The 23557-nt window shown below is 41.4% G+C and overlaps 1 protein-coding gene across 1 annotated transcript; it reads left to right on the top strand.

The window, feature by feature from the left end:
* Positions 1-357: 357 nt before the first annotated feature.
* Positions 358-23557, top strand: lmo1 (LIM domain only 1). Its single transcript, XM_070830817.1, has 4 exons — positions 358-411; positions 14005-14218; positions 21943-22068; positions 23452-23557. The coding sequence occupies exons 1-4, from the start codon at positions 390-392 to the stop codon at positions 23555-23557; spliced, it is 468 nt and encodes a 155-aa protein (XP_070686918.1). The 5' UTR covers positions 358-389.

Raw genomic sequence — 23557 nt, 5'->3', positions numbered from 1 at the left:
CGACACTAGATTTACATCGCTTTTCATTGTTTTGCCTTTTCTTTTTTTTTTTTTTTTTTTGCATTCGCATGGAATTTCTCAAGAGCAACCAACGCTGTTTGATCGCTATTTATTTGCGTTACAGTTCAGTCCGGATAGGGGGATCTCGCCGCGTTTATTACCGTATATTCCGCGTATGAATTATTATTGATAGGAGGGAGAGAAAGAAAGAAAAAAAAACGTGCAGACGACAATTCATCTTTCCAGGGTTTTGATTTATCGAGGCGTAGTCTAGTCAACCGCGCGTTTCAAAGCCATTTCCAGGAGAAGCTGCGTGCAAGACCGAGCGGTGCAGCCTGCTGGAGCCGAGGACGGATCGCCCGGGGAAGGACTCCTCGTTCCTCAGGACGATGGTGTTGGACAAGGAAGAGGGTGAGTAACATCTCCGATCGTGGGATGCTGTAACCCGGGGAGGAACACGGCAAACTACTGACATTTTACACGCTAAGTGCTTCCCGTCGCGCACCCGCAGCCTCCGCTTTCACATCGGCTTTTTTTGCAGCCGCGTCAGGCTCCGCGTTTTTCGCGAGGAAACCCGAAATACTGGGGCTGCTTCCTGTGCCATGAAGTTGAGGTGCGCTTACACAAATAGCCTGCCCGAACTGCAGCACAGCGTGGAAGAGTTGCATGTTTATTTAGTGCAGATCTCCCTCTCTCTGTGTGTGTGTGAGTGTGTGTGTGAGTGTGAGTGTGTGTGTGTGTGTGTGTGGCGTTTTGACGTGTAACCCGGAGTTTGAGGATTTCTCCACAGACGCTGCAGTGCATGTGGCTCCTTCTTTTCTTTCCTCCTCTTAAGTGCTTTTCGCTTCTGTGAAGTTAGCGAGGCAGCCTTTGACATCACCACGGGATGGGAGATGACAGCAGAGTGCTTTTAACTTGATTGCAAATTATGGATAGCGCCGTGCAACGTTCGCTCACTTTCCATCCAAATAGGCCTACTTGCATTACTTATCTCTTTCAATGTATTTAGGTTAATGGGTGAGGCAATCTAATTAATTTTAATTTAAATCAAACTCGCCTCTAATGACGTCCCATTTTGGATTTAACTGATGTTGAGATGAGCAGTGCATTTATCACTCTCAGGTCTAAATGGTGCTCAGTGTATATGCATTTAAATACAATCATGCAGCACAATGATGATAATATCCAAATGGAGCCTAGGCTGCACTTAAGGCTTTTCATAGTCTAAAATGAACTTATTCCCTGATGTTTTTCTTTCTTCTGGCACTTCTTTAAGAGCATTTTGAGGGTGCTTTTGCTGACAATACAGACCACCTGCTAAGATGCACAAGGACAACCTCCACTAACCGCAGTTTTTTGGTGTAATTTCTCAAAGTATGGTATACAGCTTTTGCACATTTGAGTTTATCCAGGACTCTTCCTCCTCTAAAAGTAATGGATGCATTTGTAACCCATTATTTATGTCTGGAAATGGGTATTTCATATCTCTTAGCAGAGCATCCTTTCACTTACACGTCTAAAAACCAATAAAAGGATTGCGGCAGAGACATAAATTGGTCTGTCTGGCTGAATCCTTGTTGTGCTGCAAATGTACCTAAATTAACTCAACTGTAAATTGTCTCCTTTGGATGTCTGTCTAGCTAAAAGTTCCCTATATGATTCATGATTCAGATTGCTTTTAACAGTTATTGGCTAAGCAATATGGTAAATGTACAAGGTGATGCAAATGGCATTAGTGGGAAAGGATGCACAGGAGCATGTAATGCAGTCAATACTACATTAACTACTGATGCCCAATTACAGAACCAGGGAGAGTGGCTTTTAGGAGCATTAGGACTTGCAGAAAAGCTGAGATCACCTGCTGCTCATTGCCTAAAAGCTTCACCCTTTATTTGCTGGTCCCGACCAGCAGCTCCAGCATTTTGGCCGGGTTGTCAACAGAGCTGCTTGGATCTGGTCCCTTTCATTGTGGTGCCTCTTAGCGTTTATTGGCTCTGAAGTTATAGGCTTGTCAATTCAACCATCTTGTCTAATGTATCCACTTAGTGCCTGCACAAATAAATGTGTGTTTATGTGCAGAGGGAGGTGTGGGTCACTGTTTTGGGTGGCCACATGGGTGTATGTGTATGATTACTGTCTGTTTCTCTTGATTGATTCGCTGTTATGCCAGTGTGTGTTTGTGCATTCTGCTTAAGTGTTCATATTTCAGTCCTTATGTGGCCCATAAACCAGATCATCAGTGTGTCTGGTCTCGTGTTCAAAGGCTGCGATCCTAGTTGGCAACACAGTGATGCTGCTGCTTGTATGGCAGACTGTTTTTGAACTCTGACTTCTCTGTGCAAAGTCTGTAACAATTTGTGCTACAAAAGCAACACAAGCCCCCCCCCCCTCCTATCTTAGCTCCATTGAAAGACTCTGCCTGTTATACATAATCTCCCACTTTTTAAAAGTCAGACATTATACAGAAAATGTCTGACAGATTGCCGTCAGTTGTAACTTTAACCACACTTACAAGGATCACAACTTAATCATTTTCTATATTAGCTTCATGTCGTATGTAACTCCCTGCCCATATCGTTCGTCTTACAAGTCACAAGTTCCATGCACCTTGTAAACTAATCATCATATTATTAGATGATGCAGTCATTAACTTATAATACACAGTATCTGGTACAGCACTGAGTGTGAGAGCACAGAGGAGGACTGTAAAAGAAATACAGGCACTGCTCTGTGAAATGACCTAATATGCAGGTCATAGTTAGTAATGAATAGCAACACATGTACCAATTCTGTGTCAACATTTTATTCCACCCTGTGATATTAAGGTTCCAAATTGCATCTAATTTGAGAGTAAAACGCAACTCAGCCATTTTCTCTCCTACTTTGCACCAACAGCGGGAGAAGAAAGTGCGTACACACTGGAGGCATATTTTTGCTGAACATTAACACAACTACAGTTTACTGTTCACAGACCTCAGCAGAAGAAAAATCCTCCAGCTCCCCATAAATTTCTAGTTACCTTTGCTTGTTAATTTATGACCCTGTTATGATCCTGTCCAGTGAAATTTGTACATTCATAAAGCATGTGATTGAAAAGCAATGCTTCAGATGAACACAGACTGGTGATCTGTCGGCTGCTGTAATAAAACTTGGGCTTCAGGCTCCGATTTTTATTTTGAAATAATAAGAATTGCTTCATTCTTTACCGGTGTTACCATGGTAATACTGTCTTGTAGCGATGTTATATTGATTTAGCAAGTGGACAGTAATATTTCTTTTCTGTTATTTGGTTTCTGAGGGTTGATTTCTAATTTCCAGTTGGAGATTACTTTTATATATTCTTTAAGTCTTTTCACTTCTCCAAAGGAATGCAATTTGCTCTCCTGTATTTGCTATTTTCTCAGCTTATTGGTTTGCTCTTACTTCAAAATTAAACTTGCCCATTTCAAATATTGAAATTACGTCTGGTTTTTGTGCTCTGGGCCCTGAACAATATTACAAACACATTGCTTCATTTGATATTTCTTAAGTCACTACTGTTTAAAAAAAAAAAGCACCTGTATCGCCTTTGTGCCTTTGCAGTACTTTTTCAATTTTGTCGTAAACATAGATTGTAAAAAGAGGAAATTGTCTGTTGTTAACAGTCACAATTGTGAGCTGTGCACACATGAATGCAGTAAAAAAAAAAAAAAAAAAAACACATACCAAAACACACAGTGAATGAGTAAATGCACATCTGACACAGATGTGATCCTAACATTATCTACACTGCAGTGACACATAACACTCAGTGCTTTGACCATCCATATCATACTAAAGCTGCACTAACACTCAGGAAAGAAATTAACTCAAAATCACAATTATACCATTTTCAGCTTTGAGTGTTTAATTCCATCTAATCTGTTTCCGATCTTACAAATGAAGAATTCCCACTGGAGACAATTTCGTCTGTCACCACTAAACCCCTAGATGCCTATCAGGCCTGATTGTTTCACATCTTTGAGTGCTCGAGATGTGTATCATTTTCTATAATTTTAGTGGAATTCAAAGGGAGCGAGTTGAGACTTAAGAGACACGTGTTACTGAGCGCGCCCACCTGCCTCCCATGTAAATGGCTGCACTCATCAGAGTGGCACACAAACTCAATTATGCACTCTTGAGCTGTAAGAGCATCCCTTTTATTATTGCCAGAGGCCACATGCTTGCCACGTTATCATCCAAATTCTCACAACAAGATCTGGCTACCACATGCATCACAGGGAGAGGACGGTCCCCGTTGTGTCGTCCAAAGTCTTACCCTTTGTTTTTATTCACAAAGGGTTGTTTTATTTTTTTCGGTGTCAAGAAGAATTTCTGGTATGCCGTTGAGTGGTGTGTGAGAATAGTAAAGGTAGCAGGACTAGAGGTGCCACATTGAAGATTATATGAACAAATAAGAAATACCAAGCCGCAAGGGCATGTACACATCAGTCCAAATGTTACAATGAAACCTTTTAGAAAATCCACAAAAATGCTGACAAGTTGAGATAAATGGTTACTTTAAACCACCCTGAAGAAACCTAATGTCTGACTGCAGGCCCGGAGACAAATGCAGACATGCACAGAAGGGATGTTGATGTTGCACAGGCACCAAACTATCCATGCCTGCAGAAAAATTAACCCCAATAACCTCATACGTAAAAAAAATATCACATTTATCAACAACTTGAATGACAATGAACCACCATTGAAGTATATACTGTATGTTGTGAGTTATTCGTGTGTTGGCACCTGTTGGAAGCAGGTCTCACTGCCACCTATCACCGCGAAGCTTAAACCCCTTAAGCTGCTGTCGACTGTACTCATGTCAATACGCAAAAAAAAAAGCATTCATTTATCAATGCCTCTACAAACACATACATTTTATGTATTCACCTGTTTACCTAATGCGCACCCTCTGTTCTGACTTGCTTGGCATCCCGATGCACTCTGTAAAGCTTATTCTGTGCTCTCTGGAAAATCATGTCTCCTTGATTCTGTCATCACAGGCGAATGGAAAGATGGGAAAGTGGAATGACATGAAGCAAAGTTCTCGAGATGAGCAGATGTCAAAACTACAATGTCACCAACTGTTGTGGTTTGGCAGCTGAGTGCAATTGTCAAGATGTTACTGAAGAAAAACGTTAATATTTCTACCTGCAGCAATAAACAGCATGTCACCTGTTACACTCCGCGTAAGCACTTTGTACAGTTTCAATGGAAATCAAAACTCTTACATTGCCACAGTTAATGTCATGCTTTACATACTTGGATTACAAAATCGTCTGTGTAATAACGTGCATGTCAAGACATTATTAGACAATTGTCTCACAAATTCTGCTACACAGAACCCTCATATTTCTCTACTGCAATGTAAAAACAGCATAAATTCCATATTTGAATTTTAGACGAAGAAGAAACATGAATGTTTATATGGCTATTTGATCACAATGCTGCATTAACCCAAATTTACTTACTGAAATGTCTTGTTACTTATTGGACAATACAAACACCAATACCAATCTATCTGCAATAACACTAATAAACGATCCAGCTCTAGCATGTATGTGTATGTTTGTGCTGGCACACTCTTGTCCTGGATGGTAGTATGAAGCCCCGCGTAAACTGTGAGCAGTTTTGGGGTGTGGACAAGAGGAAAAGGTTTTCTATTAAATTATTGCATATCATCAGCTTCTCATGGAATTTGTGGCAACGCATCTGATGGCAGCCATTGACATACTGTACATCCACGTGCTTATAACTTGTGTGAATCAGGTGTTGATTAGTTTGATGAGCAGTGGTCTATGTTTAGCATGGGAAAAACAATACCCAAAACAATACTGTAGTGCTAAAATAGAATGGTTTTAGAAGTCAGCTATATGCACTGGCCTGCTGTACTCTCTCCATGGTGCACACATCACTGTGCCTGCAGGAATTCTGCCATATTTCCCATTTGCCAGAGCCCCATTGTTGCTGAGTATTACTCATTTGTTTCTGGCTCTGCCTGTGTGAGTATGTGGCTCTCAGGACGGCAGTGTTGATTGGTCAGTAAGACACTTTGTTCTTGTGGGTGTGAGGAGCAGCACAGCCTCTAGGGGCTGCTAAGGGGACTATTAGACTTTTGGTCTGGTTTCACTGTAAACATCTTTCAAATACCAGTCTAGTAAACCCAACATTCAGTTTCCTGCAGGTTGAGTATCAGAAGCAGCTTTGGCTTTATGTGAAAGCTTACTCATCATTGCTGTATCTTAGACAGAGATGCTTCATGAGTTTGCTTGACCTCTTCTTACCTGCAGTCCCAGTTGGAGAAACATTTTGTTAAACTTAATACCACATGAGCACTTTACAGTAGTTAAGCTAAAAGTTACCGCACAACTGGTATTTTGTGTTTCCATGCACATTTACGTACAATATGTAATTCTAATCTAACTTAAAATGGCCTTTACTTGGGTGTTTTTGTCAAAAAATAAAACGTCCTATACATTTATTTACACAACAAAATTAAAAGCCTCATAAGAGCTGCTGTTTAGTACAAGAATCCAGAGAAACAGAGGAGGATGGAAGATTCACACTTTGAGGATATTACAGCTATCTTGTTGGTAAATAGAAAAGCCTGCGGTGCCTTCCTTGAAATAAGAGCCAACTTGCTGAGAACTAATCTCTTATTGGATGACCTTCAGTAAATCAAATCTTAAATAGCTAATTAAAGTCTGTGATTAAGGGGGGTAGTTCTTTCCCTCTTAAAGCTAGTAGATTAGGTTTTGGATATTGAAGTTGGTGATTTAATCAGTGCTTAACTATGATGTTTGCATCTACAAATTCCATGCCAAAAGACAGCCACCACCCACACACATTCACAGTGAACTCATCATTAGCTGAGACTAAGACATTAGACCCCCACTCCCATTCTAATCACACCTCTTTATTTCATTTTATTTCATTTCATTTGACCAGTCGTCTCTAGGTGAATTGCCATTTGATTTTAACCAGTGACAAAAATTACTCCTTGAGGAAAAAGGGCCAGTCTTTATATTATGAGGTAATATAAATGTGTTAAAAGGAATTCATTAAAAGAAAGCCATCTCCATAATGAAACATCAAATGTCATCTGCAATATTCCTCTCTTGTGAGATTTAGGATAGGCTGTACTACATGAGACACCCTAGTTTACCATCCCATATGACATCATACCCAATCTTCTTCCCCAACTGCACCCAACCAACCTTCCTCATTATTTACCCCATCAGGTGTGGGAGTAGGTGCTTGAATGACATTAGAGGGCCGTGCTGCCAAATAACTGCCCCCTGTGGGGAATTTGCATTATTCAAGATTAAAGAGCCTCACACGGTGCACCACAGTATGGTGTTCCTTCTTCCCCTCCATTTTCAACACACTGAGGACCCTGAATGGCACACCTGTCTCCTGGCATATCCTTTGAAATAATAAGTGTGCAGTAATTGCTGGGGAGTGGGGAGGATTTTGTACACCACTTCCTGACCTCATGAGTGACACAAACTTTAGAGGCCTACATTTATTTCTCTCCAAATGCATTTTTAATGTGGACTAAAAGTGTTTGTGCATTATTCTGTTCCGGATGGCGGAAGGTGGCTGTGACAGGTCTAATGGTTTGATTTTTTATTTTATTTTTTGCCAGGAACTATGAAGTGGCAGATAAGATTGCTTCGTCTGTCAAGGTCTAAAAGTATATAGTTCGAGAATAGATGGATTTTCCTTTATTCAACTTAAATGAAAGATGGTAAAATAGCAGGTTTTAAGAACTGACTACCTCAGATCAACAGCAGATAAAGTAAAGTTTGATTGGCTGGATGCACTACCAGGTCTTCTCTGTGCTCTGCCAACACTGACAGTCCTCCCTCTTTAAGAGCTCTCGTGGGTTTATCTGGGGTAATCTTGTATGATGAAACCATGAATGTTTGTGTCTTTTCTCCTCCTCCTCCTCATTCATCCTATTCCCTCTCTCTCGTTTTCTTGCTCCATCTCCCCCTCTTTCACTCTGTTTCTGCTGTTGACAGCTTACCTTGCAGAGCTCTAATCTCACCCTACTACTGAGCGACCAAGTGTTGGAACAAGTCGCCTTCTGTAATAATTTGGAAACTCTGCCAGTTTCATGTCTTTAAAAAAAAAAGCAGCAATGAATTTAATTAGAAAGCTGTTGCATATCTCTGTGATACATTTCTTTTAATTAACCCCATGTGAATAAATTAAAAATAATAGGGGGCTGAAAAGTGTGGAAAAACACCCTAATGAAGTTTTCCGTTAATTGGGATGGAGCCTGCTGCCAAACCACAGTGAGTAGTGAGCACCAGGAGCTAACAATGCCTTCTGTAAGCCTCAGAAAAGGGCCCAGGGCCTTCGTGCTGACTTCAAGTGTAAGAAATGCACCTCTGACGTGATGGAAATGACCGTGGGCTGAGAGAAAAGGCAGTCCTGTTCCAGGCTGCTCTGCTGAGACTCCCCATGCCGCGCTTGAAGCCAGGCCAGTGTTATTGCAGCCCTAATGCGGCTGACTCATTTGGAGCGGATCAGGAGTAATTATGGTAGGGAAAGTGGCTGCCGACCGTGGGGGTCAGGACACTTGTAACATGTGAAAAGAGCAATTATTCCAGGAGACAAAACCCTCCCTTATCCTGGGCAGTGCCAGGGTCAATGCAAGGGACGGCTGGGCTCCGTTTCACCGGGGCTTATTAGCCACAGCAAGCTGCAAAGTTTGAGAGAGTGCATCTTGTTAATGAACAGTCCCCTCCTCATCCGCACCAGCCCTGTCTGCTCTCTCTCCCACTTACTGTGGGTGTTAATTATGTCATAATCATAGCATGCATACAGTCCCAGAAATCACCTCACAGACCCCAGCATTCATACACAACCATCTGGAAATGTGGCAGGCAGTACAGTAACATAGAAGGCTCTTACAGAGAACTATGAAAAAAAAACAGTATGAAATGTAATATTGACTTGAGCCTTGTAAGAAACTAACTTATTTGAGAGAGAGAATGTTTGCCTGTGTGTGTGTGTTTTCATGCATATCTCTTCTTTTACTCCTTGCATATGCTGCAACTAAGGATAGGAACATGAATCACACAGTGAATCAAAGGTCTTTATTTTGCTTATCATTCAGAATACACTCATCAGTCTGCTTTCAACTGGCATGTGTATTCCAGCTGATATTATTACCAGATGTCTTGTATTTTGTCTTGGCAATAGAGAAACGTGTCTATGGGCTCAATTACAGCAATGACGGAAGCTGAATGAAAGGGGCTGATTCATGCACACAATGGCAAGACATCTGCATGAGATCCCTATTAACCTTAGTGGCAGACACCTTGGCCTGAGGACAAATTTTATTTCGGATTGCCATGGCCACAGCATTTACAGTGGTGGCGGAAAAATAAAAGAGCTGGGTTTAAATCAGTCCCTGTATCTTCTAAACGGCAGACTTGCTGAGAGTGAACATTGTATTTTTGATTTTCCACTGTTCTATATTGTGTTCTCTCTTACTACCCATAGAAGGGATAATATAATATAATATAATATAATATAATATAGCTTTTAAAATTCTATGATTCATGCCTTCATATAGGGTTAATGTACTATGATTTGGTAACCTCGTGCAGCAGTTAATAGATTCATCGTAGGCTAGTGATGAGCTTTAAGTGATGGTGATGACAAATGAACTTTCAGCTAAATGCAATCACTTGCTAGTGTAGTATCTAATTTCCCTGAGCATCCCAGTCTGTGTATTCACCACGCTGGTGGCTAACACTCTCTTATTTGCTGCAGCTGGGAGTTGGAATTATAGGGGCCCCTGAGAGGAGGCCCACCCAGGGCCAGCTTCCACTTCCTTGAAAGCGCACCTTCCTCCCCATGTGTCAGGAAGGCTGAGTGATTCTCATCAAGATCCTTTCCCTCCCCATGAACCAGCAAAGTCTGCATCACACCATGGTGTCAGTGCTTTTAATTGATCAAAAGGCATTTAAAAAAAAAAAACAACACAGCGTCAGATGTAACTGTCCCTTCTGCCATTAAGGTTGAGTGCCTGTGAGAGCAGCTGTTCCACTGGGATCGTGTGTGCAGCAGGGCAGTGATGGGTACCACAAATTTGTGAGTCAATTTCATTACAATGTTGTTGTATACAGGTGAAACTAGAACTGAAATGTTCAGTCGATTAATTGATTAGTCGATCAAAAGTAATGTTATTTTGCACTTATATTGATCATTTATTAATCAGTTCACTCATTAATCAAGCAAATGTTTGTCTTTGAGTTTTGGGCCATTCGTAGAATGCAGCAAGCTAGCAGAATAGATCAGCTTGAGCCGCTGGAAATATAATGGAAATGTTTCACTTATTTATTATATTTATAGAACAAGCAAATAATCAAATAATAAAAAACAGGTACTCAACCTTTTTTTGATCTATTCTGAGGAAAAGTGGGTCTTGTCTATGTGATAATTGTATTTCTCTAATTTCAAACATTTCACTGAGTGCTACAAACAGCACATTTGCTTTTAAAACCTTAAAAATATCAAAAAGGTTAGCAAACTGATGTGATTTTTTTGATAGCTGTAAAGACGGAAGTCTAAATGGGGTAACATAGAAATCGGATGCTATCTCTATAATGGAAAATACATGCTCTGACAGACTGCTTGGGCTGAGAAAAACTAACTGTACATATTCTTGAAAGATACAATCTTAAAGAAAGTAGATGGATGGGAGAAGGGAGAGACGGCAGGCCTTTACACATAGTACTAATGGCAAATTAAATTCCTTCTCAGGAAGGATATTTGGCAGGGCAAGTGCTGTCTCTCCACTTTGAGGGGTAAAATGCATCCCTTGTTGGAGAATGAATCGTGATGTGGAGAGGCATGCTTTTGGTGACATCAAATGACACTGGAAGGTCAGTGGCACTTGTATCTGTTAAATGGATTGGATTAAGTGGAGGCTGCCTCCTAGTCTGCTGCTTCCTTTCATAATGCAGCTTTTCTTTCTGGGAGGTGGCAAGCATGGGAGGTTCTGTTCTACTCCACAGTTTCACATAGCGCCGGGAGTGGTGACAGGTGCAAGAAAATGTCTCATGGCATTAAGGGAATTGAAAAGACATTTACTTTACACACTCATATTTTTTTTTTCTGTCACTGCTCTTTGTTTAGTAGGTTTGAGCTAGTACTTGCTACACTACTATTAAAGCTGTTTTCCAGAGGCTGCTTTGGTAGAAGACATCAAACCCATGTTTGTTCCCTGCAATGGCTTCAAGAGAGAGGCATCAGTTGAACGTGCCACTGTTTTCCTTGCAGACATAAGGCATTCCTCCATTGAGACATCTCTCTTACGGTCTGGCCTGAAGGACCAGGACATATGCATGAAGACGTGAATATTAACGTCAAACAGAAAGACACAGCATGTTGTCACTTTGATGCAGCTGAGCAGGGTTTTAAGCAAAGTGTGCATCCAATAGAGGGGGTGAGCAGCATACAGTAATTCCAGGATAGGTTAAGCTTTGGCCTTTTCAAACGTGATGTAAAACACACACGTGATATGTTTAAGAAGTGTGTGGCGGGTGGTGGTCTCAACCAATTAGGAGTAGTTCTCTGGAGGTGGAGGAACGACCTTTTTGTATAATTAGTTCTCTTATTTAAAGCAAAGATTTTGAGTAGAATAACTAATTAGGTGTCATAAAAGGCAAATTAAAGATTTTTGTGATCCTCGAGGGAATTGCAGCAACTTCTTTCTTTTTCTTTGCAAAAGCTGTAAGGCACACATACGCGCATGTACACAGGCACACACACACACACACACACACACACACACACACACACACACACACACACACACACACACACAGAGGCATTTTCTCTCTCCTCATTAAGACTGTTTTTAGTTCTGTAGAAGTCTGTCAGGCGAGCACTGTTGGCATACCTGCAGAGAGCTCCCCTAACAAGCCATGAAATGCAGGTAGAAGAGTCTACCCTTAGCCAGTGTGGCTTGAATTTGAGGCTTTTTAGCTTCATTTACACTGAACATTGGTATTTATAGCAGGTTTTGTGATCCTAATGTGCCAGCTTCAAGGGGCCTGTTTTGTGGAGGGAGGGAGGTGAGGGAGCTGGAGGGCAGGCAGAACACTAATTGATGGCTCCTATCGCCAGCACTGAACCAATAAGCCTCTCCTTTCCACTTCTGATAAAGAAATAAGATGGCTCAACACCACTGGAACACATATAAACCAAAGCCATAAATTTGACTAACAAGCTCTCCTATTTCTTTCACCTCTTTTTAAAAAGGGGAAATGCTAATTATATTACAGTCATAGCATTATTGATGTGTGGATGGCCAAAAATTTCAGAGCAAATCTGGATCAAATTAGGTACTTTGTGAGTCCATTTAGGTGTGCAGACGTGAGTGCGTGTGCGCGCATGCGAGAGAGAGAGACAGAAAGAAAGAACATGCTTTTCTATTCCAAAGAAGCTCTTTGAAAAGTAGTATAAGGTTTTTGTGAAAGAGAACCAACTTGACAGGCTGAGCAGAGGAAAGGAGTGCACAGAGTGAAGCAGCCCCTTGTTACCAGCTGAGGTTGTGTTTATCAGTGAGCAAACCACAGAAGTTACTGTAAAATGGCAGCTCAAACTAGAGAATGACCCCATTCACGCTTAACATTACTCTGTCACAATTGTGCATACTTTCCTGCTTGAAGAAATGAAAATAAAAACTTTATCTGGTCTGGACAAAATGTACCTGTGTATATCTCTAAGGTGCAACCGTGAAACTGTGACATTTTATTTAAAAGTCAGTATAACATGTCTTTATAGATACCCACACATACAAAATGCTGGCCTAACCCCCTGTGATGCAGTGTCCAATCTTTTTTTTTTTTTTGAGAGAGAGAGAGAGAGAAATGTGTTTTGAAAGTGGAGTGGCAAGTGGCGTCCACTGTGTGTTCTTTTAGACAGATCAATAGCTCAGTGTGTGAGAGAGTGTCTTAAGAGCTGTTGTCTTGTGCTTTCAGCTGTGGCAGACCTGTTAGTGCTACAGAGGGGAGCTGCGCGCCCCTGCCTCTGTACCACCAGTGGCCTGAGGGGGGCTTTTAGTCCAAACACAAATGTCAACCACACATAGACTATTAGTGTTTAGTGCAGTTATTAAATGGACTTTATTTGTCCTTTAGGAGGCTAAAAGGCGTGCTTAAAGGGGACCTGCGTGACAGCAGGGCAATTTGTGAGTTTGGTAACTTAGGCTCGCTCGTTGCAGACACATGAGTACAGATAAGTGTAAAAGGAGGAAAGGCTGTAATGCTCTGAGTGGGGAACAGTGTGTGTGTGTGTGTGTGTGTGTGTGTGTGTGTGTGTGTGTTTGTGGTTTGTGTGCGCAAATGTGTGTCTGTGTGACTCCCGGTGTGTGTCTGTATGAAACACAGAGAGTGAGTGTATGCTAAAAGGCACTTAGGCCATAACATATCTCACTGGGGTCTGGTAGCAACATTTTTGTGGTCAGAGGCTTTTTAAAAGGTTAATGTTAATCTATACCAAACAAAGCCCATGAGGAGCTTTTACAGCTGTGGACAGTTGAGTGAAATGGGCTTTGATGAAATGGTAGGTAACTAATGTACTACACAGCTCGTTGTAAATACCACAGTAAGCAAAATAAACATTGTGTCTTTTGTCCACGGAAATACACAAGACATGCCCCTTCCTCTGAAACCTGCTGCAAGTGATCATGTAACTTTTGTATTACAGCATGTTCTTAGTGGAACGAGTAAGTCAGGGCTTTGTAGTCCAATGTGACCTGTGTGCCTATCTACATGGAAGAATGTTTTCTTTAATGCATATGAAGCAGGCAGGCAGTGTGCTGTGGCCGTGCGCAAGGCCAGGCTTAGACGCCTCGAAAAGCAGCCGGCTTATCAAAAAGAGAACATGAAAAGTCACTCGTGTTCCTGGGCCGTAAATCACGCATGGATGTTTGTCTCCTTATCACTACAGGTGTGCCGATGCTCTCCGTCCAGCCCAAAGGGAAACAGAAGGGGTGTGCTGGCTGCAATCGCAAGATTAAAGACCGCTACCTGCTCAAGGCCCTGGACAAATACTGGCATGAGGACTGTCTCAAATGTGCCTGCTGTGACTGCCGCCTGGGGGAGGTGGGCTCTACCCTCTATACGAAAGCCAACCTCATCCTCTGTCGCAGGGACTACCTGAGGCAAGAAAGACACACAATCACCTCTCTCCACTCACAACAAACACAAAAGCCATGCCATCCCAAGAGCTGTGTGACATGAAAGGATCACAAAGGTGTTTTGCCTCTTGGTACCATTGGCTTTGGTTTCCTGCAGCTCCCATTCTGAAACACACCTAAAATCAATCTAAAGATTCCTTAGAACTACGTTGCAGGAAAACCTAATATGCATATGAGTTTGTCATCATGAGCTTTTACAGCGAGCATATAGCGGAAAGTAATGTCTGTCTTCAGATGCTTTGACACAAGCGTATTTCACAGGAATAATGAAGGAACATTTGGGACCTCTTAAAAATTCTCAGTACCATATAATAAATATACTATGCTTTTTATTTACAAAAATTCTTGTGAAATATTAACTATCAATTTATTCTCCGTGTTTACATGAACACAGAGGACTTCTGTCATGGAGGAGTAGTTGTACCAGAGCTGTAGGCTGTGAGAAACCTCCAGGCAGGCTTGTTGCTTCATCAGTGTCTTTGGCTCCATACCCCCCCCCCTTCAGATGCCCCTGCCATCTGCTTGTTAAATTAAACATGACCATTTCCTGGGCGTTAAGTCACATTCCCAATGAGATCCTACCATTTATCTGAGAGGGAATCCCCCCGGGACCGACTTAGGGATGCCGGTGCCCTAGGCACCCCCTCCTAAAACTCCCTGTCCTGCGCCGTCCTCCCCCTTTCCCTTTCTCCATTTCCCTTCTGCTGACTTACTTCTTCACCCCCTCACTGATACTTTTAGCTTATTGCTACCCGCTAGGTTTATATCAGTTAATTATTCTAAAATAGATTTAAAACAGCAGCCATCATTTTGCATCATTTCTAATATTCAAAGCAAAGACAACCTTAATCAACTCTGCCTTCTTCCTACCTCATTCATGGATCTGCATGACATCTCACTCATATCTCAGCTCTTCCTCTGACCTGGAGGAAGCCCGCAGACCACTTGAGAGGCGCTTAGGGACGTTACATTGAGATAGGCCATTACCATCCATCAGTCCCCACCCACAGTTAATGCTTTTAAGATGCAGTGAGAGGTCCACTAAGACCTGATGTTGCCCCCAGAAGGGGCAGATGGTGCATATGAGGTAATAATAAATGGGCAAATGACCAAGAGAAGGCAAAAATGATGAAGCTCTGAGTTTCACTTGGTAAAATACATCTGCTGAAAAGACAGCAACCCCCACCCCCAAGCCATAAGTGCCTAACTGGCACCGTGAAGGGAGAAGGAAAAGCTTTCTTGCACATTAGACCAATAAGATGCAGAGGTCAGAGAAGGGATGAAAAACTGAGAATGCCATATGAAATCAAGAGTTAGGAATACTAAAATAAGAATAAAAAGGAAAAAGGAGGAGGGGAGTGCTTTCTGTGCTCCTCTGTTGCCCCGGATTGCCTAATGAAATCCATCCCACTCGCCTGCTCTTCAGCCTGCGACAAATGCAGAACACTTAATGGCTAGAGATGCTTGAGATGAATTCTATTATGGAACAAATTAAAAACCTTGCCTTGCGTATAGAGAGGAGGCATTTTGAGAGACCAGAGTATTTGAAAGTAAGTGATGCAGTCTCCATCCAGCACCAGTTTTCTTTTCATTCCTTCTTTTCTGTGTAGTAAGACGAAGGCTCTCCTCACCTGCAGTAATGAAGTTAAATCTGTGCACTGAATTAGCCTCCCGCACTTCATTAAAGACGAGCGGGTGGATCAAACACACTTTGGTTATTTCCCAGGGTTTGGAACCCTGCCATGCTCACATTAATTATTATAGGAGCTCCATCTGTGATTGTCCTTCAGTGGCATTAGCAACTTATTGGATGCACTCACGCTTTACACACTTCAACACACAAACAGTAAAATGCACACACACCTTAATCAGCGTCCGTCGCCGCCCCACAAATCATTGCACCAACAAAAAGCCCAGTTTTTAATGTCCTCAACATTAACTCCCCTGTATCAAGAGAGTGTTTTTTTAGCAACTTGGCCACACTCTTTCATTATAAATGAGAATAATAGATTAATTAGGCGTTTCCTTTATGTCTAGGGCCCAGGATAGTACGACTTCACCAGAGGCTTGACAATCTAGTCATGGTGTGATCATCAGGACTTGAAGCCTGAAATCATTTAATCTTCTATTTCATATATTAGAGAGGACATAATAGTCATCCACTTATCAAAATGGGGTATAATTAACTGTAAGAGGAAAACGTTTTCAAGATAATGAACATTATAAGTTATCCACCAACCAGTGAAATAGCAGGGCGAAGATGATAACTCCATCTGGATGTGACTGTTTTTTTAAATCTGTCCTCTTTTTACTACTCTAGTAAGTAAAACAATTGCTCTCCTCCCGTAACAGTTGCTCTTCCCTCTCTGGGCAAGACAGATCTGAACAAGAAAGGTTTACACTTTCAAAAAGACACAACTGTTGGGGAGGGTCAGAACATGCGATGCATGCATTAACAGCTTTCCTTTTTATGAAATCTGACAAACCCTGTGCAGGCTGGGAAGTCTCAAAGAGCTCACAGAACAGGTAGAAAACTTCAAGAGCCACAGCCCAATCTGAGGAAAGCAATACAGAGAGGCAGATGATGCACTGTAGGAGCTTTAAGGGTTTGAAGTTAGCAAAGCAGCAAGTTGAAAGAACTAAAGAAGGCCTTCTTTTCTCTAAAGACCCATTGTAATAACTCAATAACAGAGGAAGGAGAGTTGAGCTTCTTTGCATTCCTGCTATCCAACTCTGCTCCCAACAACCACCATTAGCACTTAAAGTTTATATTTTAACCACTAAGTAAGTTTTAAGGAGTACAGAGTACGGCAGCTCTCCTGTGTTGAAGAGCGAAGGAAGCGGAGATTAGGCAGGAGCACGTGTTGTCATATAAAGCAAGTAAGAGCCAACATGAGAAATTATTTCCAGACTTAAGAATTAGCTACCATAAAATATGATTTATACTTTGCTGGAACTAACTTTAGATAAAAATACCATTATCAACTTTTAGAGCAGTTGACTTAAAGTAAATACTACTATTACTAACTCTTACAATTAATCAGGGGGAAGATAATAATTCCACCTTGATTTGACTGATTGACACAGAATTAAATGGCTTTAAATTTTGCTTCACATAATTTTTGATTGGAAAAAACAAGACATTAGAAGTTGTCACCTTTGGTCTCTACTAAATTATGGTTGCCATTTTTTTATTACACCACTATAGCTGCAGCCCTACTAACTATTATGCACTATAAAAGGTGTCATACAATATCTGAAAACCCATGATGAAACTTGAAAATTCTTTTAAACACATGCTCCAATGTAATAAATAGCCCACACTTTTCACTTTATTCTGCACTATCCCATTCAGAGGTCCATGCCAGAATGTCTCACAGGTTGTGGGGAGCAATCCAAAGCACTTCCAACCCTCTAATCCATTTAAATAAACCACAACAGCATCTATTTTAAAAAAGGACTCTCTGTGCTTAAAAACAGCGTTGGTGACTAATCGACAAAAACTGATGGGCTCTGTGTATTATGAGCAGCTCTGAACAATACTCTCATATTTTCCAGAAACTCACCATTCACACTCAATTTAAATAGAAAAAAAAACTGTGTTGATGTTGAATTTTTGTTTCACTTTCCCTTTCAGAATATTGATTTATTTAATCCAAATGACCAGGGAAATTGAAGTGCATGAGCCACTGCACTCCTACAATACAGGACATGTGTCAGAACAATATGTGGGAATTCTGCAGAAAATAGACTATTCAAACAAAAAGTCTATTGTAAATGAAATGAATGAATGTTTTTTCAAAGGTAATCCACAACCTGTGCTCTGTGAAGGCACAGTTTCAGTGCCGTGAAGCATACCAAGTTTAGAGGGGAAATAAAAGAATAAAGCAAATGTATTAAGAAAGTTTTCTTGTGTCAACAGAGCGTTTGCACTGTGTATGGTTTCTTATAGACTAATTCATTACAGTCAGATAGTTAGATAAAACACAGTCTTTATTGTCCTCCATAATTGGCTATTGTAGATGACATTAGCTCGACAAATGTTTTAATCAAAGGGTTGCCCATATTTTAACACAAGATAAAGGTGCTAACTGATTTGGCCAGTCCATTCATGCGCCGGCTCCTACTTTGCTTTCAAAAGCTTGAATGGACGTTATTGTGCCTGATCTGTTTAACTTTGTATCAATTTGTCATTTTTGTGGTAATATGTTGTATTCTATCAGCTGTCCTCAAATCCCTTCAGCTCTTGATCGTGTGTCGGTGTGAAACCTTCATTGCTTGTTACGTGCTGCTCCACTTCAGCCGTTACTCATGAGACTGCTGCAGTGGTAGTTCAACTCTGGTTGCTTTTAGCTTCACAGGAGCAGGAAGAGAGGAGTGTAATGTGTTTGAACAGTTCTCTCAGGCTGTAATCTCCTCTTAGCATGAGGAGCCCAATTAAGCCGTATGTTGATGCCACATTATAACCCAGACACATCAATTGTTGGCTGAAGAACAGTGTGAATTGGACGCAGCCATATCCAGTGCACTTTCTTACACTCAAGCTCTTCATGTTGTGGTGAAGATGGAAGATTTTTTTTTTCTGTGCCAAATTTCTGCCTTTGATAGTAAATCACAAAGCAGATAACGAAATCAGGTTAGCATGGAAAGAAGTGGATCTCTTCATGATTGGAAGACTATCTTGATGATTTAAAGGGGCCAGTAACAGTTTAGAGAACATGCCACAGCACTGTAGTTTAACTTTTACTCTACTTTAGTCAAATATTTTTGTCTCCTTGTTGGCTAGCTAATCAAAAACACTACCTACTGTTTTCAGTAGTAGTAGTTTTCTATGAGTTTGCAAGTGCAGTCTGCGTGTATTCAGCGTCTGGTTTACTAAGATAGCAGCTCATTACAAAGTCAGCTATTGCACGTGGTAGTTCAGAGGTGAGATTTCTATGAGACCACTAAGTTCAGATAAGAAATCATAAAGTAGTGACCTTGGTTCAACTCCACCTGAGAAAAACTGTTACAATAACTGAACACAATACTAATAAAATGGATTAGCATCTTTTGCATATATCTAATTTGCAATATATTAGGAGGCAACACACACGTTCATGGGAAACAGAGAGGAGATTAAGTGATATAACACGAGAAATAAAGAGGCATAAAATATACACAAAGTACACACAGCCCCGCACCCAGAGGAGAGCGAGAGACCGAGAGGGACCACTAGGTTTAGCAGAGATGGTGTTGATTATGGATTTTAACAAAACAGAAAAGTTTGGTTGCAGTTGTGATATAACAGTTAATTGATGGTTATGTTGTTTCTAATAATCATGTTTTAGTTTATGCTTCTTTCTTCAGAGCAGGAGAGTTTTCCCGTCACCATAGTAAATCCAGCAGAGATCATAATGTACGTTTATTTCCGAGATGCCTCCTCCTATTATTAACAGCTGCACAAGTGACACGATAACTGCGTCTCCAGCCTGGTGCGTCCGTTTGATAAATGCGGCATGCGTCTGACTTGGAATCGATCACATCTGCACCTGAAAATTTGACGCAAAATCTGGTCCTATTTTTACTTCCTTTGATACTTGATGTGTGAAATTGGTAGACTGTCTCTTTAAAAGCAACAAGGCAGGTTCATAAGGCAAGTCTTTACAGTCACTCAAAATGCCCCATATGTCTGCCGGCCTAACAAAGTTGAAATGCAGCCCGTCTAAATAGCTGCAGTTCCATAAGTAAACAGCTCTGCACAGGTGAGATGCTCAAAAAAAAAAAAAAAATTTTCATAATAAAAGGGAGAAGTTATACCTACAGTATTTGTGTAATTGTTTGTAGAGAATGTAGATGAAGCTGAAAGGTAAAAACTAGCCACAGGTGTCACACACTGTTTTGACTGAAGGTAGAACTTAGTGTCAGGAGCAAGCTGGGCTCCCCCGCCAGGCGTTTTCACAACCTGTATGTATCAAGTGAGCACCGTGTCTGCAGCCCAGCGGGGTGTAGTGGCGATGGGTTAGAATAATCCTAAGAGCTGTTATAGGTGTGTGCATGTCAGACTCTGTGAGTGACCGAAGCTCCCTAGGCTCTTTTATAGCCTCGGTTCCCTGAGGGAGAGAAAAAGACATTACTGTGTTACCCTTCAGTCCAGTATGGAGCTCAGGGTGGTGAAACCTGGGGCAGACCATGTCACTTGACTGTCATGACAACACAGGCGGTGTGAGACAGTAGGCTATATCCAGTGGGGGCAACTTTTTGATCAATAGTTAGCAAAAAAAAAAAAAGGGAAAAGAATTAACCTTGTTTCAGTTCCAAACCCAAGAAATCAGGATTGCCAGTATGTGTTAGCTGGAAAACCTAAATAGTGTGATGGAAACAAGGCCAATTTCTGTAGCACTGATATTTGGTCAATTTTTGGATCAATACTGGATGTGTGAGAATTGTCTAGATGTTTGGGAAAGGAAAAACAAGTTTTTAAAAAGGTCTCTATGGAAAAAAAACAACTTATTTGTGTTAGAGAGTGCCCGGTGGGTGGCAGATGTCTACTGTACGAGAACATGCAGTATTTACTGAAACAGTAACCAGTTGTAACAATGTCTCTGTTTAACACCGTGTGAATCCCTCTCATGAAACATAACAACCTTTCTCCCTCTGTTTCTGTCTCCCCTGCTCCTCTGGGGCAGTGGCTCCTTATTAGAAGCAGGGCTGCTGGATAGACGTTTTCTTTAACAAGGTGAAAGCAACTGAATGGGACTAGCATAAACGAGGCAGAATATCAACACTGTGACTCCTCTGTCTGAGCTCCACATGTTTGGGGGGGAAAAGTGTTTAACATACTGTTGGATTGGCAATCTGCTGTTGCCTTATCCTCTCTTGCAAAGCTGTGAACCGGCCCTTCTCCTGCTGCAGAATATATAAATCTATCTGCGCTTCAGAATCTCCAAATTAAACATAGGGGCAGGCGCTTGGAAAATGAAAATGTAAATCTGACTGGGAAAAGCATTTGAGGTTCCTTTGCTTAAAGGAGAAGAGAGATCTACATGAGTGCCTCCTTGCTCTGTTTGTGACCTTTATCATTCGGCTCCTATCACCTAAACAAGCAGCAGCGAGGCTTGAGCAGCAAGAATGTTCGCTGCAAAACATTTAGTTACCTCTTTAGGGTTACATCTACCGTTATTGTCTCAGGCTCCTCTCTGAATGAAAGCAGGCGTGGAGACAGAGAGAGACAGGATTGATCCTTGTATCCGAAATCTTTTGAACTTATCACTACATTATAGAACGCAGCCTCTTGGGTGAAAATCCAGCTGGCTTTGGTTGGAGACAGACTCATTAGGTATTTTAGTTATGAAAAAAGAAAACTTTAAACAATTCAAATGGTTTGCTTCAGAACTGTTTTCATTGCTTTTGTAGTGTGCAAGGGAAATTCTTTGAAGAAGGAGATTAAAACCATGTGATCATTTTAATTAGATCATTAGCCAAGAATTAAGATCTATGTTTGTGACTCTCATTAACAAAAATACCAAGTGGGTGCCAAGCAAGATTTGTGCATTACATTCAACGAATTTCGATTTTGCCCTCTTTTCCCTGCCGCTGCAGCATTTTCTGCTATTGTGAGCTGCTATAGTGCATTTTTGTTTGCTCTTTTATTGCATCAAGGTAAAGGGAAGGTGAGTTAATCTCCGTCTGTGCTCCTTGTCTTCCAGGCTCTTTGGTACAACGGGGAACTGTGCAGCCTGCAGTAAACTGATCCCAGCCTTTGAAATGGTGATGAGAGCCAGAGATAATGTTTACCATTTGGACTGTTTTGCCTGTCAGCTTTGTAACCAGAGGTAAGAACGGGGATCATAACCGCACAAGATCGCCTTTTTAAAAAATGTGAATGGGGTGTTAGAATGGCCAATATCTTAAATATTAGAAGCTGTTGAGGTGCGGCAGAGTTTTTCTGTCTTCTTATATCATTACAGACCGCTGAGTAAGTGTGAAAAAAATCTAAGTTGTGGATAGTCTTCCTGTGATGTAGGAATAAAGTATTGCATTCGTAATGCTCTGCTAATTATTTTCTATTGTGACACACTGCCAGCAGTTTGTTCTTGTTTGTTGCTAGCTCTGTAAATCTTTTAAGCCACAGGGATGTGAAATTAGCTCTTGTTCTTATGTGTGCGAGGAGGTATGGGTGCTACAAAAATAAAGTCCTCCAGAGGTGTGCTGCTGCATAAGGGAACACAGAACCACACAGGTGTGAAATGGAGTGTCTTTAATGATAGGAACTATTATGAAATTGTGAGTGCAAAGCCAATGGGATGATACATATAGAATATGGTGTACCCAAACATTGTTTTTTCCCATTAATATACTGTCAGTAATGGCACCACTCTGGGAGCAGAACGTCCTTTGCATGCTTGTCAGGGGTGCTGTGACCCTGTTCCTCCACACAGCACAAGCCCATTAACCTTCTGCAGGCCAGATTCAGTTACCATAGTGAACACCTGCTGTAAGGGAATTATGACTGCAGTCTCTCTTCTCAGCTGCCAGACATGAAGCCAGGTCTCATCTGGCACAGAATTGCCATGGCTGTTTAACCAGCCTGGCTCATTACTAAAGCCAAACTATGCTCGGCTACTATATTCTTATCTTCACCCTCCTTCAGTCACATTACGGTGCTGTCTCCACTGTGTCACACAAACAAACAGCAGCACGGCGAAGAACATCAGTAGGGCAGGCTGCTGTGTGTTATTTTCCCCTCTTCAAGGAAAAATATTCTCGAGCACTGGAACCAAACTGGTGTGTGAAAAAGCTAACCCTGTGGCAGAGTTTCCTTGGAAACTCTTGTGGTGCCAGCGCCTTTTTGCCAGGCTGGGGAGAGTTGACCTGGCTTTCATTGGGTGCCAGTGCTCATGTCTGCTTGCTTTGAAATGATAGGGTTTTAATCTACTTTTATTTGAAGCCACACATTTATGGTGACCATCAAAAACAGGCTTCGGATCACGCCAGTTAAAACATCTCGCACCAAATGTGCGCAATCAAACAGAACCATCATTACCTGCTGATCTTAAATGCAACATTTTCACTGCCAGAGCAGAGCAGTGGGCCAGTCAACACACACACACTGACACACACACTGACACACACACCACTTTGTCATAATGCCAACAGTAATCGTCTTTCTGTTTTTAACAACAGTTTTGCCTTTGTTTGTTTTTGTCTGCCAACAGGTTTTGTGTGGGGGACAAGTTTTTCCTAAAAAACAACATGATTTTGTGTCAAATGGACTATGAGGAGGGCCAGCTGAATGGGAGCTTTGAGACACAGGTTCAATAG

The sequence above is a fragment of the Pempheris klunzingeri genome, chromosome 1, assembly GCF_042242105.1.
Source record: "Pempheris klunzingeri isolate RE-2024b chromosome 1, fPemKlu1.hap1, whole genome shotgun sequence".
NCBI classification, from domain to species: Eukaryota; Metazoa; Chordata; class Actinopteri; order Acropomatiformes; family Pempheridae; genus Pempheris; species Pempheris klunzingeri.
The sequence above is the reverse complement of the archived record's forward strand: the minus strand, read 5'-3'. Positions and strand labels throughout refer to the sequence as shown.

What these genes read in the sequence shown, in the direction of transcription:
- lmo1 (XM_070830817.1), top strand. Translation starts at nt 390, where the DNA reads ATGGTGTTGGACAAGGAAGAGG. An exon ending in TGTCGCAGGGACTACCTGAG is followed by an intron (nt 14,219 to 21,942) that starts GCAAGAAAGACA and finishes CTTGTCTTCCAG; the next exon opens with GCTCTTTGGTACAACGGGGA. An exon ending in TGTCAGCTTTGTAACCAGAG is followed by an intron (nt 22,069 to 23,451) that starts GTAAGAACGGGG and finishes GTCTGCCAACAG; the next exon opens with GTTTTGTGTGGGGGACAAGT.